This window comes from Puntigrus tetrazona, chromosome 12 (genome assembly GCF_018831695.1).
Source record: "Puntigrus tetrazona isolate hp1 chromosome 12, ASM1883169v1, whole genome shotgun sequence".
Lineage (NCBI taxonomy): Eukaryota > Metazoa > Chordata > Actinopteri > Cypriniformes > Cyprinidae > Puntigrus > Puntigrus tetrazona.
In genome coordinates, this window is record NC_056710.1 from 10,788,674 (window position 1) to 10,809,737 (window position 21,064).

At 38.2% G+C, this 21,064-nt stretch overlaps 1 protein-coding gene across 21 annotated transcripts in view; it reads left to right on the top strand.

Annotated features, from left to right (window-relative positions):
* Positions 1-21,064, top strand: part of nrxn1a (neurexin 1a) — a 156,548-nt gene that overhangs the window by 80,776 nt on the left and 54,708 nt on the right. For 12 of the 21 annotated variants that reach the window (XM_043253730.1, XM_043253713.1, XM_043253717.1 and 9 more), the window contains 7 exons: positions 3,739-3,942; positions 7,420-7,446; positions 15,969-16,091; positions 17,931-18,312; positions 18,397-18,587; positions 19,214-19,387; positions 20,923-20,949. In XM_043253730.1, the coding sequence (XP_043109665.1) occupies positions 3,739-3,942; positions 7,420-7,446; positions 15,969-16,091; positions 17,931-18,312; positions 18,397-18,587; positions 19,214-19,387; positions 20,923-20,949 (1,128 nt within the window). Of the gene's footprint in view, positions 1-3,738; positions 3,943-7,419; positions 7,447-15,968; positions 16,092-17,930; positions 18,313-18,396; positions 18,588-19,213; positions 19,400-20,922; positions 20,950-21,064 lie in introns of all 21 variants that reach the window. The other 9 variants (XM_043253723.1, XM_043253731.1, XM_043253729.1 and 6 more) reach the window with 4 other exon arrangements.

Sequence of the window (21,064 nt, forward strand, 5' to 3'; positions counted from 1 at the left end):
CCATACCTCTCTTTTCATTATCCTCTCCCCTGGCGTGAGACTACTGCACTGGAAACGAGAGGGGGGCTCGTTTGTCAAGCTGTCATTGTTTTGAGGCTGCCTCTTCTCTGAAGCAGGTCTCGGTGGGGAGGGCTAAAGATTGGGGTTTAGGGTTAAAGGCTAGAGTGGGAGCTCCAGCAAATAGTAGGTGGGCACCTGATTTGTGATGCATCCTAGTGTTTGTTAAAGTTGACATGATTTGTGATCTTAACTTCTGTAATGTAGGGTGGGACTTGATTTTATCATTTTATTGGATAGTGAAAAGTTAACTACCCGAAAAAAAGACAAGTTTGAAATTTGACTTTTATTCTATTAATGTTAACTAAAATTAAATTATTGTGCTAATGATTTTAGCAAGACTCTAATTATCAGCCATTAAAACCGTACTGAAACAAAACCTTAACATCTGTTTTGACTGTTGGTTTTTTATGTCATTGCAAGATTACAATTTTTTTTACAATAACATGTAGGAAACGTAGCCCAAAAAGACAAGGAGAAACTTAAAATTTGCAAAGTTCTTCTTTTTTAATGTTTTTAAAAAGTAAATTGGATCAAATCAGTACAAGACCAGCAATATTTTGAAATATTATTACAGCTCCTGTGATAGAAAGCATCCATTAATCTTCAGTGAATACTTCTGAAAATATTGTACAGTTCTGAAGATATTGTTATTTTTTTGATGAAAAAAAATCTTTACAGTCACTTTTGATCAGTTTAATTCATCCTTGCTGGATAAGTAATACAAATATTTCTTGGGCTACAACAATTAAAGAATTCAACAAATAAAAATAATCTAAATAAAACCAATAAAACAACTAAAATAAAAATAAAATCACACAAATTAAGTGGAGTAATTCTGACTGAAAGGGTTCTGAAATTCCACGTGGCATGAAAGTAATCGTGTATTTATTGATGTATTACATATTTTTACAAATTAGATAATACTGCCTACTAATATAAATGTAAGAACTAGACAGCAGGAAAAAGCAATATAAGTAATGCATTACTATGATTAGAAAAGTGTATTCTGTTCATGCATTCTGTTCATGCATTTTTCTGCTTCGAGGTTAACACGGTTTTATCTTTGGGGGATATAATCTAACATACATAGATACATGCAGTTTGCGCGTTGTTTGGAGAACAACACTGGACAGGATGTAGAATAGAAGCAGCAGAAATGCATGTTGGAGAAAATGGGTGAGAAGCTAGGAAAAAAGCTTACATTATGCATTCAAAAATTGAGCGCAGTTACAATGACAAGCTGCTGTAAGGTGGAGCTTGTTGGGTAAATCGATGTTTTGCAAGAGCTGAGACACATAATACTCGTGCAACACGACTACGGTACCTTTTCAATGGCTACATTGTCTCACGCGCTCTCTCTCTTCCTCAGGGGGCGAGTGTACATCACTGCGCTGATTAGTATGCATGCTGCCGTACTTGTGTTCCTGTCTTCGTCTTGTTTTCCGCCGTCTCCCGCTCTCTGTTGTGCTCTCAGGCTCGGCAATGGTGTAACAGAAACAGGGGATGCTGAGACGAGACGGGCGCTGAAATTACAGGAAGAGTGTGTGTCTGTGTGTGTGTGTGTGTGTGAAGAAGAGGGCAGCCTAATTGGTGATAGCCTGCAGCCTCGTCATCTCCAGAGCTCTCTCACAAGCGAGTGATGTCTCTGTACTGGTTCCATGCCAGATGTTGTCCTCTGGCTCAGAGGCCGGTCTTTGCACAGAGGCAGATGTGTCAGGCCTCCATTATCGTGCTAAATTATCTAGGCATATACACAGTACCCAGCGCCTCATCGGACCTATTTGGGTGTTTTTCTGCCTCTTTTCTCTTTATTTTTTAAGCACAACTCTCATAGTCAGCACTTTTGTGTTTCTGTACACCTTTGTCACTAAAACTGTGCTATAGCAGTTTGCAAACTTCTCACAGAATTGGGCCTCGTTTCTGCCCTGAGAGCAAAACAAAGATGTAACTGCAGCGACTGAGTGTAAATAATACAATATCATTTTATTGTTACTGTGGTTTTCACACAGTGATATGAAATACAAGGAAACATTATGTTAGGTAAAAGCCTGTGATTTCTTTTAAGAACAGAGAGCAACTAGAAGTCTTAGTACCTGAGGAAAAATCACATGACGGTTGGCAATTAACACTGTCTCTTAAGGCGTCTTGGAGATGTTCCCACAGTTCTTCTAGATTTAGTTCCTTGTGCAAACAAAAATCTAACTGGATTATTACAATTAATGGCCAAATGAATGTTTGGAAAGGTTTGGTAACCTCATATTTCCTACTAACGCACCACAACAAAAGATAGAAAAGACAGCAAAAGAAATAATTGGATTAAAATCATTTTTAACTGCTGAAAATACTAGTGTTCTTATCATTTCACTGTACAGTATAAAACTGCGTGACTATAATGCACGATACTTATAACCTGCACTTAAATTTAACAACTGTCTAGCTATTAATAAGCAGCAAATTCAGTGTTTATTGAAGCAAAACTTGTAGATAATGTTTTTTTTAATGGCAAGGATTAGATACTTTAAAATAAAGTGTGACCTTAAATATAATAAAATAGAAAGAGTAGTATGAAATTGTAATAATATTTAACATAATAACATTCCAATTTTGCTCAGTTCATCAGATCAGATCAATGCAGCTTTGGTGAGCATAAAAAACTCCCAACTTTTATGCTATATTATATTGTAATTCCAGAGTACCTTCAGGTTATTTATGTCTTCACAAATGATGCAAGCATTTAATAATATCTACTAAAATTCATAGCAATATATTTTCCAGAATGTTATTGGACTATTACGGTGTTGATGTACTTTATTTTCGTTTATTCACTATTTCACACTTTTTAAAATATTTGTAATAGAAATCAAAGTTTAATATTAGAGATACTCATCAAAAATCTTGTTTTTAGCTAGTATTACATTGTTATGTTTTTATCATTGTTATATTTAAAAAATATATATTTTTATCAATTTTATTATATTCCTATTTACTTATATAATTAATTTATTTGCCATGAAAAACAAAATTTAAGCACATAAAGAAAATAATAGGGTGGTAAAGTTATGCCGATCTAGTTTTCGGCCCAGAATGTGCTTTTATGAAGTGGAAATGTGCAGATCAGGCAGCGGCACCCTGACGGTTGGCATGTGTGTCTCCTCCTCTCTTTCTGGACTGTATATCTCTGATTGAGCAGCTGGTGAGATTATGCCAGTCGCTCTGAGACCCTGACTATCTCCCATTGCAAATGAGATGTCTTGAGATCCAGCCCACTAAATTGAATTGCTTAATAAAATAATTGTGATACGAATAAACAGATTAAAGCAACGGACAAACGGTGGCAACGGACAACGGTGGTAAACGGTGCTTCAAAAGCCCCTCAGCAGGAATACATTATATAGTGTCTTCATAAATACTGCTTTGCAATAAAAGGAACAAATAAAACGTGGTGTATAATGAGTCTTTTTTTATGGCATTTATCTTCTGGTTAGACTGAGCAGCTCTGTGCTGCTGTTGTGAAATGCTGTGGAGAATTTCAGTGCCTGGCTGTAAAACATTTTAGTAACCAGTCATTCATCTGTCGCCATCAACACTAGGGTTTACGATCAACCACAGAGCTGCTGTCACTGCCCAGCACCCTTGTTTTTTAGGGTTTCCTAAATTCTCTCTCCTCCTCTCTCTCAGATGCCACCATCCTCAGTTATGACGGCAGTAAGTTCATGAAGATCCAGTTGCCAGTAGTGATGCACACAGAAGCAGAAGATGTGTCGCTGCGCTTCCGTTCCCAGCGTGCCTATGGTGTTCTCATGGCAACCACGTCCCGGAACTCAGCAGACACTCTGAGACTGGAGCTGGACGGAGGGCGTGTCCGACTCACTGTCAATCTAGGTACATCAGCCAATTGGAGCGCTCACCTTAATAGTTAACACCACACATAGATATATGAAACATACATGCCACACAACATAGCATGAATAATTTGTTTTCAGTTACATTATGTCTTTTGTCATGTTATCAAGTTTTACAATGTAATTTATGCAATTTATTTATGTCGATATTTCCCTTTTATTATTCAGGTAACACCCATAATTTACTTGGCTATGAGGACATATCATTGACTTTTAGTTATTGTTTTTTTTTTATATTATATATATATATATATATATATATATATATATATATATATATATATATATATATATATATATATATATATATATATATATCTATACTGCATTATTATTATTATATCATAATACCGTTCAAAAGTCAGCTAGACACTCAAAAATGTATATTTTAATTAATAAATTAATTAAGGATACATTAAATTGATAAACAAAAATTGTAAAGTCAAACTATTTCTATTTGTAATAAATACATTCTAATAAATCTGAATAAATGCTGTTCTTTCGAACTTTCTAGTTAACAAAAAATCCTGAAAATAGATTGCATCATGATTTACATCAAAACATTAAGCAGCACGTCTGTTTTTAATACTGATAATAATAATACAAAGTGTTTTTTGAGCACCAAATTAGCATAGATTTCTGAAGGATCATGTGACAGTGAAGCTGCTGCTGAAAATTCTGCATTTCGAAGTACATTTAATTATAAAAGTTGTTTTAAATTGTAATAGTACTTTCAAATAAATGCATAAGAACAGGGACTTTTCAAGTATAATCAGTTCTAACATAGTTATTTTAAATAGTAATATTTTATGTTATTATTTTATCGAATTTTGATCAAATAAATGCAGCCTTATAAAGCCTAAGAAATGTCTTTCAAGAACAAATATTACTCAATATTTCTCAAACCTCAAACTTTTGAACGGTATATTATATTATATATTATATTATATTATATTATATTATATTATATTATATTATATGTTTTTACAAATGAGAACATTCCTGTGTGTCAGATTAAGGGAAGTAAGGTTTTGTCCAAATAGCTCATTTTTGGGGATACATTTGTCCCCAAAGTATAGCTAAGTATGTACACACACACACACACACACACACACACAAAACAAATCCTTGTTGAAGAGAAGGATGTAGAACCTTCAATGGCCAGAGTCTGCGGCCAAGCGCTCACTCCCAGATGAGCACGCTGTAGGCTTTCCCTAACAGAGAGTGCACAGTCCCTGCCTTGACTCACAATAGACCTACACCTGCATACTATAGACTCCCCACTACAGCGTTACACATGTCAGGAGCACTGACAAGCCATTGTTCCGCCCAGTACGTTTCATTTACATTTCCCCACAAGCCACTAGGCTTTCCTCCCTCGTTGGCACAGCTTAATATTATACAGTCTTGCTCCACTCATAAAGCAGCACCTCTGCTATTCACGAGTTCAAGCTAGTTCACAGCAGGTAAATTTGAACATCAGTCGTTTAACTGTCCTCCCACATTATGGCAGGTATTTCTCATGCAGAACTGAGCTAAAAAAGTTCCTCTGCTGAAATGTGCAGAACCAAACATTCCCTCGCTAAAATGAATGTCAGCCATTCCCATTTGGCAGCGTGACATACACTGTGCCATTTAACACGTCGGCTTGCATATAGCATGTCTAAAACCTTCCAGTAGTCCCAGCAGGCTCAAACCTGCACTCCTCGGCATACACAAACAGACATGCACCCACACAAACACCAATCATTCCTTCTGTCCCAGAGGGTACTGCACTCCCTGTTAGGGTGGACACACGTTGCTCTCTGGCTGTTAGCGGCCACGATTTTCACTGTGGTTGACGACACGCGACGGGCTGCAGCCTCATGGGAAAACGATAGAGCTGGATTTGTGTAATGCTCCGAATTCCTTTCGGCCTTCCACTCCATCATAGCACACACTGAAGCATGGGACAGCCCAGGCTGTGCACGAGAAATATCGATTCTCCATTCTAGAAGTACGCTTTGCAAAAGATAGTAATGGGAAAGGGGGGCCTCCTCCCAGCATTCAAGCAAGGTTTTATATTATACAGTACCAGACAGAACAAAAGCAGTTGCATTGTGCAGTTCAGCAAGGAGTCTCAGAGGTACTGTACTTTTTAGTGTTTTAAAGACAGTTCACCTTGAGTTTCTTTTTTTAAGATTTAGGTTTAGTGTTAAGTCAAATTCCAATGGGAACATGGGGTTTGGAAAAGCAGTTAACATCTTGAATGTTAAGTGATATCTGGGCTCAACAATAAGGACAGTAAGTGTGAGAGAGTTTCAGGTCATTTGAAATGCCTATTTTTGTACACTGATTTTTATGCCTTGAAAAACGAACAGGTTAGTTTTATTTGATGTAGTCAGCATTGCTGTTACAAGTTCTGCAGATTTCTTACCGACATAATGATATCTAGCTGGCTAGCATTGAAACAGCAAAAATCAGCTAGCACAACTATATAACAATTGAAACCGTTTTTTTTTTCTAGCCAATTAAATTTAGCATTTAAATTCAAAGCAGTATTAGTAGCATTAATAATGATTGTGTCAGTGTATTGTCTTTAGGGAAATTACAGCGATAAGTGCTTTTTTTTTTTTTTTTTTTGGATGCGCACACACACAAACTGGCTTTCCTTGAAGCTGTGAGAGCCGGCTAAAAAACATGTTACTTCTATGTTTATTCATGCACGTGGGGTTCTTCTCACATGCGAGCGGGAAGAAGTGAACATCAAGTCAAGGGCTGTGAGTTTTTGGAGTGTTTTTATCTACAGGAGCATTCTGAATTCAGCTCTTCTCCCAGGAGGCTAAGGCTTACCGTGGACACGCTCTGGTGCTCTGCTGCGACATGTCCATAAACACAAGTTTTTCCTCTCCCTCTTATCTGGCGGCCCTTTTCCTTTTCCAGTTTGGTCAAATACGAGTGATTCGTTAATTCTTCTGTTTTTCGCTCATTAACGGGAAAGGGTTGTAAAAAATGTGCATATGAGAGCATCAGCAGCGCCATTGGCGAGGACAGACTGTTTCTCTGGCAAGATTCTCTCTCTTTTCTGCTTCCTGCGCCGCTTTCTGAGCTAACCCAGAGAGCAAATTAATCAATTACCTCTGAATATTCAGTAGTCCCGAGACTAGTATGGAACTGGGTATAATCACATTTCAATACATGCCAAATTTCCCTAATTCTAAATATATTATGGCACAGCGAAGGCATGAATATTCATTAGCGCAGACAGCGAGTCCGTATCCACTCCACCTGGGGTTCATTATCAGCACGCAGGAGGTAGAAAAGAAAGAGAGCGTATATCTGGTCAGCGAAACAGCGCCTCGCCGCTCCACCTGGTTTGCGTGTCTGTCCCCAGTTTGTGGGCGATGTGTTGTAATGGATGTCTGCAGTCATAACCTTGAAGGCTGAATTTACATCTTGTCTGTTCTCCCCCATCTAGACTGTATCAGGATAAACTGTACTACCAGTAAGTGACTTATCCCCTCTCTTCCTCTTCTCTCTGCCTCTATGATACTGAACCAAAGCGCCCTTCTCTGTATGTGTACTGTTCATTTGTATGTATGTGCGTGCGCGTGTATGCTTTCAGAAGTGTAAAACATTGCGGTTACGAGGCCTCTGTTTTGCGGCCAGCAGAGCTTTGAGTGGTGTTTCCAAAGTGCGAGCGAGCTGTCAGGTATGGCTAGTTTTTGCCTGTGGGCTGCAGGAGCCTTCGGGCTCCCTGGCAGCCATTTTCTAGGAATGTGAGAAATGGAGCTGACTGGAATGAGAGGAGAGGCGATTAAGTTTCTCACTCACAGATCACACTCCAGCTCACGCCGTTTCCAATAACCCTCGCAAAGATCATTTCCTCAGAGAGCCTCTCCTCAAAGCCCTCCTCAGCCCCTGAGCTTGACAGCCAATGACTGCCTCCTATTTTTCTTCCGTCGTCTTTTTATTGCTTCCTGGTCACTGCAGAAGGAGCGACCATCGGGAAGTGTTTGGTTTTCGGTGGGAAATGTGGCTATTTCTTGACAATTGTGTAATTATTTACATATCTATACGAGTTATTTCTTCCTTGGAACAAGAAAATTAGATATTACAATCTTCACTTGGTCTTTTCCAAACAGTGGCACACATAGAGCACAGCTGTTACTCTCCAGAAAAAATAAAATAAATAAATAAATCATGACGGAACTAGTCTATATGGTATGTGCTCTTCTGAAGGCATACGATATTATATCTAAGAATAGTTATGGCTGGATGATTGAATCAAATGTGATAAACACATAAAACTACTTTAAAAGAGCCAATTGATCTGGTCATATTTTTTGGAGCTTAACAGATGTGATAGTTTACAAGCAAAGTAATTGCTTGTCTTCGTTATGTCTTATTATACTGTTTATGCCATAACATTATTTATAGTGTACTGTATAAATTTATTTCTGATTGACATGCATATTCTAAACATTCACATTGTTTTCCACTAAAATAGCTGCACACTGATTTGAATCATTGTGAGAATGAGTTAATTATGACAGATTTCTGCTGTTTTCTTGAACTATCCTTTTAATAGCATATAGACTTGCTTCATGCTTATGAAGGTACTAGAGGAAGAAAAAAAGAGATATGATGAGACAGATAGGTGTTCTCCATCTCTGCAGGCTTTGCCAATCTATTTTTTCTCTTTTTTTTAATTTGAGAGATCCAGCCTTCCCTGGCATTGATTCTCCAAAAGCCTCAGGGTAATTAATGGCAGTCTCTAAAGGCTCTTTCAAAGGAGTCTTTGTTTGTTTTTGTGTTTGCTTGTTTCCGGTACGTATCTCTTTGAGTGACTCATCATAGAGTGTTCTGTCCCCAAACTGCCATTGCTCATTCACATTCAAAGAATGAACGTAATGATCAGCTCCCTCATCATCAAACTAATATGATTCTGCATCCAAATTTGGCCTTCAGTTGTACTGTTGCATAGTAACAAAAGCAAATTTGTTAATTCACAGAAGTAAGCAAGCCTGAGTTTCCTGTCCAATCAGGAGCATCCAGACATTTCAAGGATTTTACCTTTCATCACATCATCTGATAAAATGCTTTGTCCCTTGGTCTTTCTATTTGCTTGTGCGTCTTTACAGGCTTTTGTAAGCGTGTTATTGTTTTGCTATTTCGTTGCGACCCTGAGCTCAGTATATTGGCTAATTTGACAATAAGGCAGTCATCTGTGTTAACCTGACTGCCAAAGATAACAAAGCACCTGAGCTTCCTCGAGGGGCTTTGCCACATCTTTCGTCTACTCCCTCTGAATAATGGGAGCACAACACACTCCCAGACACAGTAGTCTTATAAACAGGCCAGTGACAAATTAGGGTGCACGTTATAAGGTTTCTGCAGCCAGAGACAAATTCTGAATATTGTAAAATATTTCTTTTCTATTTCTGTCATCCTAGGCTGAATTCAGCAGTTTTGAATCTCTTAGTGTGACATGCTCATCCTCAAATAAGGATGTGAAACCGGACGCAGACTGCCCAGTCAATGATGTATATCGTAAAATCTGTTGATGTCACACAATCTGTCTTGGCTTTTCTCACTTGGCTCATGTCATGCAATCTGACAATCTGCATTCATAGCTACAAAGCATTTACATGCACTCAGTTTTAGTTTTGTGTGTGTGTGTTTGTGTGTGTGTGTGTGTGTGTGTGTGTGTGTGTGTGTGTGTGTGTGTGTGTCTGTGTGTGTGTGTGTCTGTGTGTGTGTGTGTGTGTGTGTGTGTGTGTGAAGTCAGACTACAGACTACTACTAGCATGTGCACTGCTGTTCAAATTTTGTTATTGATAAGATTTTATTTTTTCCAAGTCTTTTGCTCCCCACGTCTGTATCTATTTTATCAAAAATATAGTAAAACAGTAAAGTAAAATACAATGACTATTAAAAATTGAGATACGCTTTCTATTAACTATGAGTAACTACATGCCAAATAATTCTCATTCATTTGCAACTATATGTCTTATAACCCCTAGAGTACACTTGTTAGGGTATATTTAGGGTTAATAAAATAAAAAATTATCAAAATTAAGTGTTACCAAAAATTGTCTTAAAAAATAGATATACAGTATATATTTTCTGCCAGTTTTGATCAATTAAATGCATACTTGCTAAATAAATAAAGCTTTCTTTTTTACTGTTACTGACCCCAAGCTTTTGAACAGCAGTGTATACGCACAAAACTACAGACTGAGACTACAACTGGCCTCAGCAATCTGCTCTGAGAGACAGAGGTGACTCACAGTGTGCGTTTAATCCTTCAAATATTTGATTGCACATTGTGTCATGTATGCTTAGACAGATAAAGACTGTAGCTTGATTATGCAATAACCTGGTCTACCTGAATTATAGCTGTGAATGTAAATGTACGTACACAGAGATGTAATGCATATAGGAGAAATTCACACAGAATTAATTTTTGATTAAAAATAGCAGGAGAGACATAGTTGAACAGAAGGTGTTTTTATAGGCACATCAATGCCCATACACCAGAGATAATGTGCAAACTGGGTAACACTTTATTTTGATGGTCCCTTATGAACATTCTGTTGACAATAAGTAACTTTGCACCTACATGTCAACGAACTTTCATTAGAGTATAAGTAGACCGTCTGATTATTATCTTCTAACTCTTTATTGTGATGATCTACCAACTATAGGTAGCTTTTCAAGAATATTTCAGCTTATTCTAACCCTAACCCAGTCCACTATTACTCTGCTAGTATGGAGGTGTAATTAGTTATTGTCAACAGAATGTTCATAAGGGACCATCAAGATAAAGTGAAACCGCAAACTGAATACAAGATTAACTGTATATGCCACCCCAGAATGATCTTACAGGGTCTATATTTTTAACCTGTCAAAGCTTCAATGAACAGTATTTTCCTAAAAACAAAATAACACATCCTATGTGAATGTCCTTTTGGGCATTCACATGTTCCCTAACAGCTGATCTCATGAACAAACTCCAGTCTGATTATTTAATAACACCTTGGCTCGATCTACTCAGAAACATGTTTACTGATGACAAGTGGAAGACATCTCGATGCATTCAGAACATCCTTTACCAGAATCAAGAGATTCATGTGAATTCAAAAGGACCTCATTTCTCTGAAACAACCTACTATAAATATGCAGCAGCGTTGCCATTTACTGAAGCAGCCGTGTTCATAAATATGCAGTGGCGATGCTCCTGTTTCATTTGTGATGCAGATAGAACGGCGGACAGCGGGGTGAAAAGCGATGCTAGCCCTCCGAGCCTGAGCGAGCCGAACCAATGTTTGGGTTTTGTTTGTTTGTCTGATCTTTACATGCTGTGTCTGACTGTATAAGTTTCACACATTGTGAGTTTGTCCTTTGAAAATAATATTAAAAGGGCTGTTTACTTATTCAGGTCCCGCAGTCTCAGCCTTAACCTGCCCTAATTTCTGAGTGATGGAGCAGATGGTCACATCATGATGCCCCCTGCTCCATCACAGCTTCAGTATCCCAGTTTTCCGCAGTGATGTTCAGATCTGGGCAGGATGGCTGACTTTGTTTGAACCACTGGGCATTGGACCCGAAACCTTTTATCCCACATGATTGGCTCTTTAAATGATTTGTTTCTTCCTAATGAAGACCCAATTTTGTCTCCAAAAGCGAGCCATCAGGAGTCCCAGGGGTTCAAAGAGATGCTCTGTCCTTTCAACAACTCAGCGGTCTGCACAGCAGAGGCATCATTTGTGTATCAAATTCATGTACTTTTTTCCCCCTATGGGACTACATTCTGGTGATGTTAAATAAAGTTACCAGAACGTTCTCACCTGCATCTATTCCTTAGAGGGAAGCGGTTGCAGGAGGAACAGTTGAAATGGGCCCAAGCCATCAAGCACTCACCTTCACGAAGCACAGAGTCTTGCTGATTGCGCTGGGTATTTTGGCATTGAAGAAACAAAACAGCTCTAGCTTGACGATGTGCGAAACACAGTTGCCGGGAGCTGTCAGGATCCTCCACATCTCCCTCACAGTTGGGCATCTACCCACACAGTAAGGAGCCTTGGGAGATAATTATACACAACTACATATGAACACAGAGGAAGTTGGAAAAGGTGTGAATGGTCCCATGAAAACCACAGGAACCAATTCCACATCGATAGTGCAGAAGGAAGCTCAGATATTTCTGAAGAGTGGTTTGTCACCTGCCGGTACAGTTGGGTACAAGGTCTTATAAACAATTCAGAAATGGAAAAGTTTCGCACTGTAGTCCCCTGCTGAGAGTTTACCTTTTAACACAACATGCAGAAAACAAGTCTGACTCTGTGGTGTGTTGCTTGTTTACATTCTGTTATTTCAATTTACAAGTCATACAAGAAGCAAATTGAGAAAGATGTTTTTCGGAACTATTATGAACCCTTATGCCATTCATTTTGTTGTGTTTATTGCATTTGTTCCACTGAGGAACTGAAAGCCCTGTTCCAAAAAAAAACAGGATATGTTGGTTAGGTAGGTTTTGAAGCTCAAACCAGCATCCCAGCTTCAAAACCTTGTTTCTGATGTGCACACATATCAAACAGATCATTAGGATGTTTTTATTCATATATTTTTTGAAAGAAATTAATACTTAGCAAGGATGAATTATGAAAGTAGATGCTGTTCCTTCACAATTTCTGTTCATCAAAGAATAGGCCCTCTGAAAAAAATGTTTACTCAAAAATATTAAGAAGCAACAGTTTTTAGCAATATTAATAAGGAATTTTTCATGAGCACCAATTCCCTAGTAATGGCTACTGAAAAGCCATCGCAGGCTTTTAAAACAGGTATCAAAAATAGTCCTTTTAAATTGTAATAATATTTCATAATATTACTGTTTTACTCTACTCTGAGAATTAGAGACTTCGTTCAAAAGCATTGTTATCGTTTGAACATCAGAAATGTCATTGATGGCAGCCATTTTGTTTTTTCCTAACAAATGTTGTTGTTAAAGTTAATTCAGTTGTTATGAATTTCTATGATAATATCTTTCCCTGTTCTGTTCTTTTTTTCTTCTGTTATCCTTCCAAAAAATCATTATTTGCACTTTTTTCATTCATTTTCTGCCCCACTCAGGAAGCAAAAACAAAGCCTGTCTTTTCTGTTTGGTAAATTTAGGTATCAGAAGCAGGCCATGGATGGTGGCCATTTTGTTTTTCTAGCACATGTGGGCGTTCATAGATTTCTAAGTCAATTCAACCTTCAAAACATATGAGCCTTTGTGGTGATATCTGTCTTGTTACATCTTTTTCCATGCGAGTGTTGTCGTGCTCAAGGACACGGCTTCTAATTGTCTGAATCTATGACAAAAAGACAGAATCAGGGATTCTGAGCAAAAGGAGATGTTTTATTTAAGCTCCCGTGGAGAAACAGAAGCAGGGCTTTACATGTTTGAACAGCCTGCTATTGTGCAGTCTCATCTCTCTCTTTTTGTATCCTCATTAATTATCTGTGTCAGCCATAGCTACTCCTGTCATTGGCGCGTGTGTGTGTGTTTATGAGCGTTGTTCCTCTTCTGACACGAAGAACAAGCCGTTGCCAATTAGGGACTCTGCCTCCCCCAGGGTGACAGTGTGTTCAACTAAGAGAGTGCTGTCACATCAGCTCATGGGTTGTTAATATGGTCTGAGTGTCAGCAGGATGAAAGATGTATATTTAGAAACTAGTGGGGTCACTATACGCTCATGGCTAAATCAGGCTATAGGTTGAGAGCGGCGTTTTGGCTGGTTAGAGGTTTGCACTTCAGGGATCCATATTTTCACCTTGGGTCTCTGACATTTACAGTTGCACCATCGAAATGGTTCGGCTGTTCGGATTTTGATGACCTTTAAATTATTTTCTATAAAAACTGCTTCATACGACAGAATGAAATGTGAGGCATATTGGTTTAAGGTTGTAGTTTTATGCTGTGGTTATTTATAATGCCGTGATATGAAAGTTAATATTTTCACCTACTGTGCTATGTTAATAAATAGAAAGACAGCCTGTTTCTTCCAGTGTGAATTGTAATTTCACCCAGCAGTACCTTTTTTCAGTAGGGTAACCATAATTTCTAATAAATTAAATCCCTCACACACAGGTGGTGGCAGATATGAGCGTAGGACACAGTCAATACCAGTGTGACAAATTCATTTTATAGTAAAGGAAAGGGTCAATAAATGCCTCACATTTTTTTATTATATTCCGTTATTTATTTTTTTCATTTAATTTATTCATGTTTCACATTTTTGCCACTGATAAAATGTAATTATATAAATATAAAAAGTAAAAACATAAATAAAAATATTTTACAGACAAACACACACACACACATACACACACACACACACACACACACACACAGGATTGGCAGGATTTTTTCTCTGATCCCCCGGTTAATTGCAATACATAGTAAAAAATAGAAAAATTGAGCTGTAACACATTCATTTTTTAAATATGCCAGTCGATCAAAGAGTTTGTAAAATGCCTTTAGCATTGCTGATTAGTCAGTCCCAGTAGAGCTGAATTACTGTGTCCTCAATATGAAGCTCGTCCTGCCTCAAAATGGCTGCCTGCACTTGTTTCACATGGGTATCGTTCTCAGCTGGATGAGCTAGATATGAATATATCTCATCTCTCCTGGCCGAGACGAGCGCGTGTGTGTGTGTGTCTGTTTGCGCGCGTCTGGTCTGTGTTCTCCTGCTAGCCCTGTCCTGTCAGAGCGCTGTAGCCAGCCCCTGCCCGCCTCTGTCTTATTTAACTCTGCCCTCTCTCTCCACCCTGGGAGATGAGAATCAAAGTGACCGGACACACACAACCATCTGCCCCAGTTCCATGGCAACGAGCTGCCCTCCCAGACAGAGAGAGAGGCTTTTTGTCTTTGCTGCTTGTGAGTTTGTCTGAACATGACTTCCTAATAAAGGCATAGCAGCCCTGGACCTTTAGCTGTCTCTCCAGCTGTCCAATCACACGCTGTCACCTTTTCACATACATCCTTTCGAACGATGGTCAGAGGCCTATAAAAAGCACATGTCATGTCTTGTATATCGCCCGAGGCTTAATGGTACGGCCCCTCAGTGTTACCTCTCAGTGGTGGCTTTTTCTTTTCCTTAGATCTGCAAAGATTCCTTTAGGGGGTGCTGTTGCGCAGTCTGAAACCTTACCTGCTGCTTTTCTTTCCTTCAGAGCTGGCTCATGGCTGGCCGATCTGGATTCATAGTAATTGAGAGCAGGGAGGGATAGAAAATCGATTGGGAGCCTGGCAGTTCTTTAATGGCAACTCTTTTTACCTGTTATCAAGTGAGATGGGCTGCAGGGGCCCCTGACAATGACACGCTGCCCTCTTAGCAGCAGTTTGACTGATTAGGAGAGACAACGACGTGTCAAAGAGAGGCAGAGCGGCTGAAATCACAAAGCCTGCAGGCTCCTCTTCGCGCGCTCTGATCATCTAGTGGAAGCTCGATTGGAGCCTGGAGGTCCAGGGGCCCAGTCGGACTCACCATACGCACACACGGGATAAGGGGAGGCTCTACAGGCGAGAAATTGCTTTCTCGAATAGAGTTTACAGTCTGTAGGTTTTTGGATGTGCTTCCTAAACCACTCAGGAATTGGAAAAAACGTGAGACGCATATGCAGCCGAACATCTCGACTGACATCACAGATGCAGAACAGTTCCCTAAAGGAGGGTTGTTGGAAAAACAGTTACATGGCTCCATCTAGTGGCGGAAGCGGGATTGCTCCGTTCACTGCAAATACAATATCATTATTCTAAAATGGACCAGAGGACGTAGATAGATCTAAATGTGTGAATGTGATGTGTGACAGTATCATTTCCTCCGCTATTTCTTCTTTTTCTCTACATGGAAATCAGTCACCTCTCTACACCCCTTTTTAGTTTATCCCGTTTCACAACCCCTTTCTTCCTCTGTCTCTCTATCGCTCTCTCTCTCTCTGCTCTTTGTGTTAACCGCTGTGTGGGACATGTTATAGGTAAAGGTCCAGAAACCATATTTGCGGGCCAGAACTTGAATGACAACGAATGGCACACAGTTCGTGTCGTCAGAAGAGGCAAAAGCCTGAAGCTAACGGTGGACGACCTGCAGCCCTCTGAAGGTACAGCACATTCTCAAGTGTTTTCCCATCTTGCACAAATACGAAATGCAAATATGAAAGCTGGGAACATCCTGTGTTCTGTTATGAAGAGTAGAGCACATGAAGTGGGTAGTTTGAAGGATGGAGGTTATTGGCTTACCATATGCTTTATTTTGAATTACAAAGTTGCCATGACAATCATACCAAAGATTCAGGAGTGCTGTGGGTAAATAAAACTGACCTATTTAAATATGACCTAGTTTGAATTTCTTTTAAACTTACATTATTGAAATTCCCTGTTTGTAACATGTACACTGCCATTCAAAAGTTTGACGAGATGAAAAACTAAGAACAATAATATTGTGAAATATTCTATTCTATTTTAAAACATAATTTATTCATATGATGGCTTCATAAATGTAATCTTGCAAATGCTAAATTACTGAATCATAAATCATTGATGTTGACTTTAAGTGTGTAGCAGGGTTTACATGCCATATGTAAAAAAAACATTATAAATATCCTTTGGTTTTCAAATATGAAGCCACAAGTATATATATATATATATATATATATATATATATATATATATATATATATATATATATATATATATATATATATATATATATATATATATATATAAATGTATATGCTTACATAAAATAAGAAATTATTTCTTTGGTATAGTTATTGAGTGTATGAGAGAATTTTAAAGGGGTCATGAAATGGAGAATCAAAATTTTCTTGATATTTACACATAAAAAAAATGCCGCACATTTCAAAACTAACTCTCCAGTTTATAAATTCAGTATTCTTTTGAATTTGAAATCTGGACAATCGTGACGTCACAATGACTAATTGATGAACTTCACACTGTACCTCTTAGTAGTGTTGTCTTTATTGTGATTATTTTGTACACAGAAAGCAATCAGAAATTGCTCTCGTTATATAATCAATTAAAACTCAATTAAAATGCATTGCATGAGTGCTTTAAAATCCCATGTAATAAATATAAATTATAAATAAATGATAAATCGTCTGTAGTCTTTAGATAAATCTCAGAGATGCACCACAGGGATGCTACAGGGAGTATCACATGGTCATAATTATTTCCTTTAAGTAAATGCACGTACTCTTCGCTAAAGGTCTTAAGGAAGGGCTTTTCCTGAAGAGATTCAGTGCCTCACTTCCAATAGCTTTTTCTCAATACTCCTCAAGGGCAAAAACACCTTTTGCAATTTGCCCACTGAATGAAGCGTCATATGAAAAAGGTAGTGCTTTCCCACAGTGCCGTACAATCATCTGTAGTTTCTTGCTGAACTTACTGGTGTGTGTGTTCGACACTTTGAAATAGACTTGGTATTTCACTTAATGCTGATGCATTCGGAGGCCAAACCACTAAGGGAATACATTATACTCACATAACCTTACTGATTTTAGAGTGAAAGAACTTCCTCTTGGGAAGCTTTAAAAGAGGTTTTTAAAATATTTAAGGGCTTCTTTCTCTCCCGCTGGATCGCAGAAAGATGAAGTTAACCTTTTTTCCTTCAAATTCCCTAAAATACTTCTAACATTCTTCCAACTCCTAATGCTTTCATGTTTTTCTAGTCTTCCGTGTTTATTAAAAATCTCATTTTGCTGCAGTAAATTTAAGTCGGCCCATTTGGCAATACTTTGGCCCTGTCCCAGATAGCACGCTTTAAGTGTACATGCGGTCCGTGAATTGCGTAAGACTGTATGGTGTCCCATTTGTTGTCTATACTGTACTGAGCATTGTCAGCCTTTTTGGGACAGGGCCGGTTTTGACACTCTCCTCTTCCTACATTAAATCTGTTTTCGATTATTCGCCTTGGTAAGGTCAAATCACGGGAGACCACACGCAGCTGGAGTTCCACAATGTGGAAACGGGCATCGTAACCGAGAAGCGCTATATGCCCGCCGTGCCCTCCAACTTCATTGGACACCTGCAGGGTTTGTCCTTCAATGGCATGTCCTACATTGACCTGTGCAAGAACGGCGACATCGACTACTGCGAATTGAACGCCATGATCGGCTACAGGAGCATCGTGGCCGACCCGGTGACCTTCAAGTCTCGCTCTAGCTATGTGACCTTGCCCACGCTTCAGGCCTACTACTCCATGCACCTGTTCTTCCAGTTTAAGACCACTTCACCAGATGGGCTCATCTTGTACAACCGAGGAGATGGAAATGACTTTATAGTTGTAGAGCTGGTTAAAGGGTGAGCTCTAATGCACTGCGTTTGATTTGAATGCATAGCACATGTGACGAATCCTTCACTAATTGTCTTAATGGCTGTTTGCAGATATCTCCATTATGTGTCAGACCTGGGGAATGGAGCTCATCTTATTAAAGGAAATTCCAACACACCACTGAATGACAATCACTGGCACAATGTGATGATCTCACGAGATACAAACAACCTCCATACGGTCAAAATAGACACCAAAATCACCACACAGACGACCATGGGAGCCAAAAACCTGGATCTGAAAGGTACTTTTGATATTTTCTTAATGAGAATACTGGATGATTTTAACTGATCATTAGAGCTCTACACAACACAAGGATTATATAAAATAAAAAAAACTAATGTATTATATTATATTATATTATATTATATTACAGTGTACACCACTATTTGAATTATTTCATAATTTTTTTGTTTAATAAAAAAAGTTAAATATTATTTATAAACATATTGAGCTGCATCTTCTCTAGAGTTGATTTTGTACTAAAGAAGCACTTCTAGTAATTACCAATTCTGAAAACGTAATATTGTGGTGGACACTGTTATATTTTATTTGATTAATGTACTTAACAGCATTTATTTCAGATGGCAATCATTTGTAACGTTGTAAATGTATTTGCTACCAGGTTTGATCAGTTTATTGCATATTTGCTGAATGAAACAGTCAAAAAACACATATGGACCCCAGAAAAGTTTGCCTGTATGCGTTCTTTAACTCATATTGACATTCACAATGTTGTGTATTGTAACAAACAAGTAAACCAGGAGGGGGCAGTATGCCTTTTCTATGGCAATTTACATAACACGCTCCCTTGATAGTTGACTTGAAAGGACATTTTCATTCAGAGCATAATATTTCCTGTCTCTACAGGTGATTTGTATGTGGGAGGTGTGGCCAAAGAGATGTATAAGGACTTGCCAAAGCTGGTGCATTCGAAAGAGGGCTTCCAGGGCTGCTTGGCATCTGTCGACCTGAACGGCCGTTTGCCAGACCTGCTGTCAGACGCACTGTCCAATGCCGGCCAGGTGGAGAGAGGATGCGAAGGTGAGGAAAACGGTATGAATGAAACATACACCAGATCGGCTTTTGCGAGGTCCTTCGCTTGTTGACTGCAATCTCCAGTCCTTGTCTCCTCTCATGCACTAGTTCATCCTTTCTGCTTCTTGTTCTCTTCATCTGTTCTGTGTTTTCTTCATGCTTGGTCATTTTTTACCGGTTTCAGGCTTCTGTGTTTCTCTGTTGGCAACAGGAGTGTAGATTAGGGGTGAACGATATGGACATGTCCCTATCATTGTTTAGAGATCTTTTTTTCCAAGCTGTAACTTACTGCCAGAAGCTTTTAGTACTTGTATTAATTAATGAATGATAGTTCAAAGTAATCCTTTTTTTAGAAAAGCTCAAAAAGATAACGATATCATAAAAGCAAGTCATTTAACATAACTGAGGATGGCCCACAGGACTGCAAAAAAACACCATTTTGTCATCTCTCCTTAAAAGATAAATTGAATGCATTAAAACTAAATGCAGTGCAATCACTCCAAAAGGGAAAGCTAATTTAAAAGGGGAATATTAGAATAGTTGTGAGATTTATTAACAGTGATGCTGTGCATATTGAAAGTGACATTTCAGATGTGTAACATTATGTAAATAATGTTAATATTGAAACAGTAATGTTTAGGCTTATAAAGTTAAATGCAATTCAAACGTCGGTCGCTTTTTTATAAATAAGAAATTAATGTATTAATAATGTTGTTACAGAAAATTTTATTTAAAGTAAATGCTTTTCTATTGAAATGTTTTTCAACATTAATAATAATATGAAATGTTTTTTTAAGCTCCAAAACAGCAAGTCGAAATATGACACTGAAGACTGGAAAATCAGCTTTGCCATGAGAGGAATAAATTACAGTTAAATTATTATATTTCACAATATTACTGTTTTGATGTATTTTTCATGAATAAATGCGAGAATAAGTGACTCCTTTCAAAAACTTGAATGGAGCTAATGCATAAAATCAGCAGCAGGTCTTGTTAAAGCCCAGCACCACAATAGTATGACAGTCTTATAATAAATATTTTTACCTGGATATCTAAATAGAAAATTATCATACACTGCTATTATTTTTAAATAAATTGAATTATCTTAAAAGCAAACCTATTGTTACATTTAACATTTTGTTTGTCTAAATACACACAGATTGTTTTAACGCGGCCATCAGTACATTAATATGTAAAGCAACTGCAATTTGCTAAGAACCACAACATTACGTGCATAAATCATACATTATAAATGCACATATTTATTTTTAATAAGGTCATTTTGGGATTCCCTTCTGTTCAAACCAAACCTACACTACTGGCTTCTGTCGTGTCTATTCCTGATTGACTCTGTCTCTCTCGTCATCTCTAACTTCACCTCTCTTCTTCCCTCGGTCTCTTCCCCTGCTTTCTTTACGTCCTCTCTCTGTTCCCTTACATTTTTAACGCCTTAATTTGTTATAATCACAGACATTCCAGTGCCTCTACTAACATCTTATATATTTTGTTTTGTTTTTTCTTTTTCGTTTGGCTGACAAAAGTTGCATTGCTGAAAGCTGACTTGCAAGGTAGATAGCCATATGTGTGTCTTAACCGATGCCCCCTCTCTCCCCTTCCCCCTCCAGTGTGAGCGTCTGATGTCGTAGATCACGTTTGCCCGGCAGCCGGTCTAGTAACTCCATC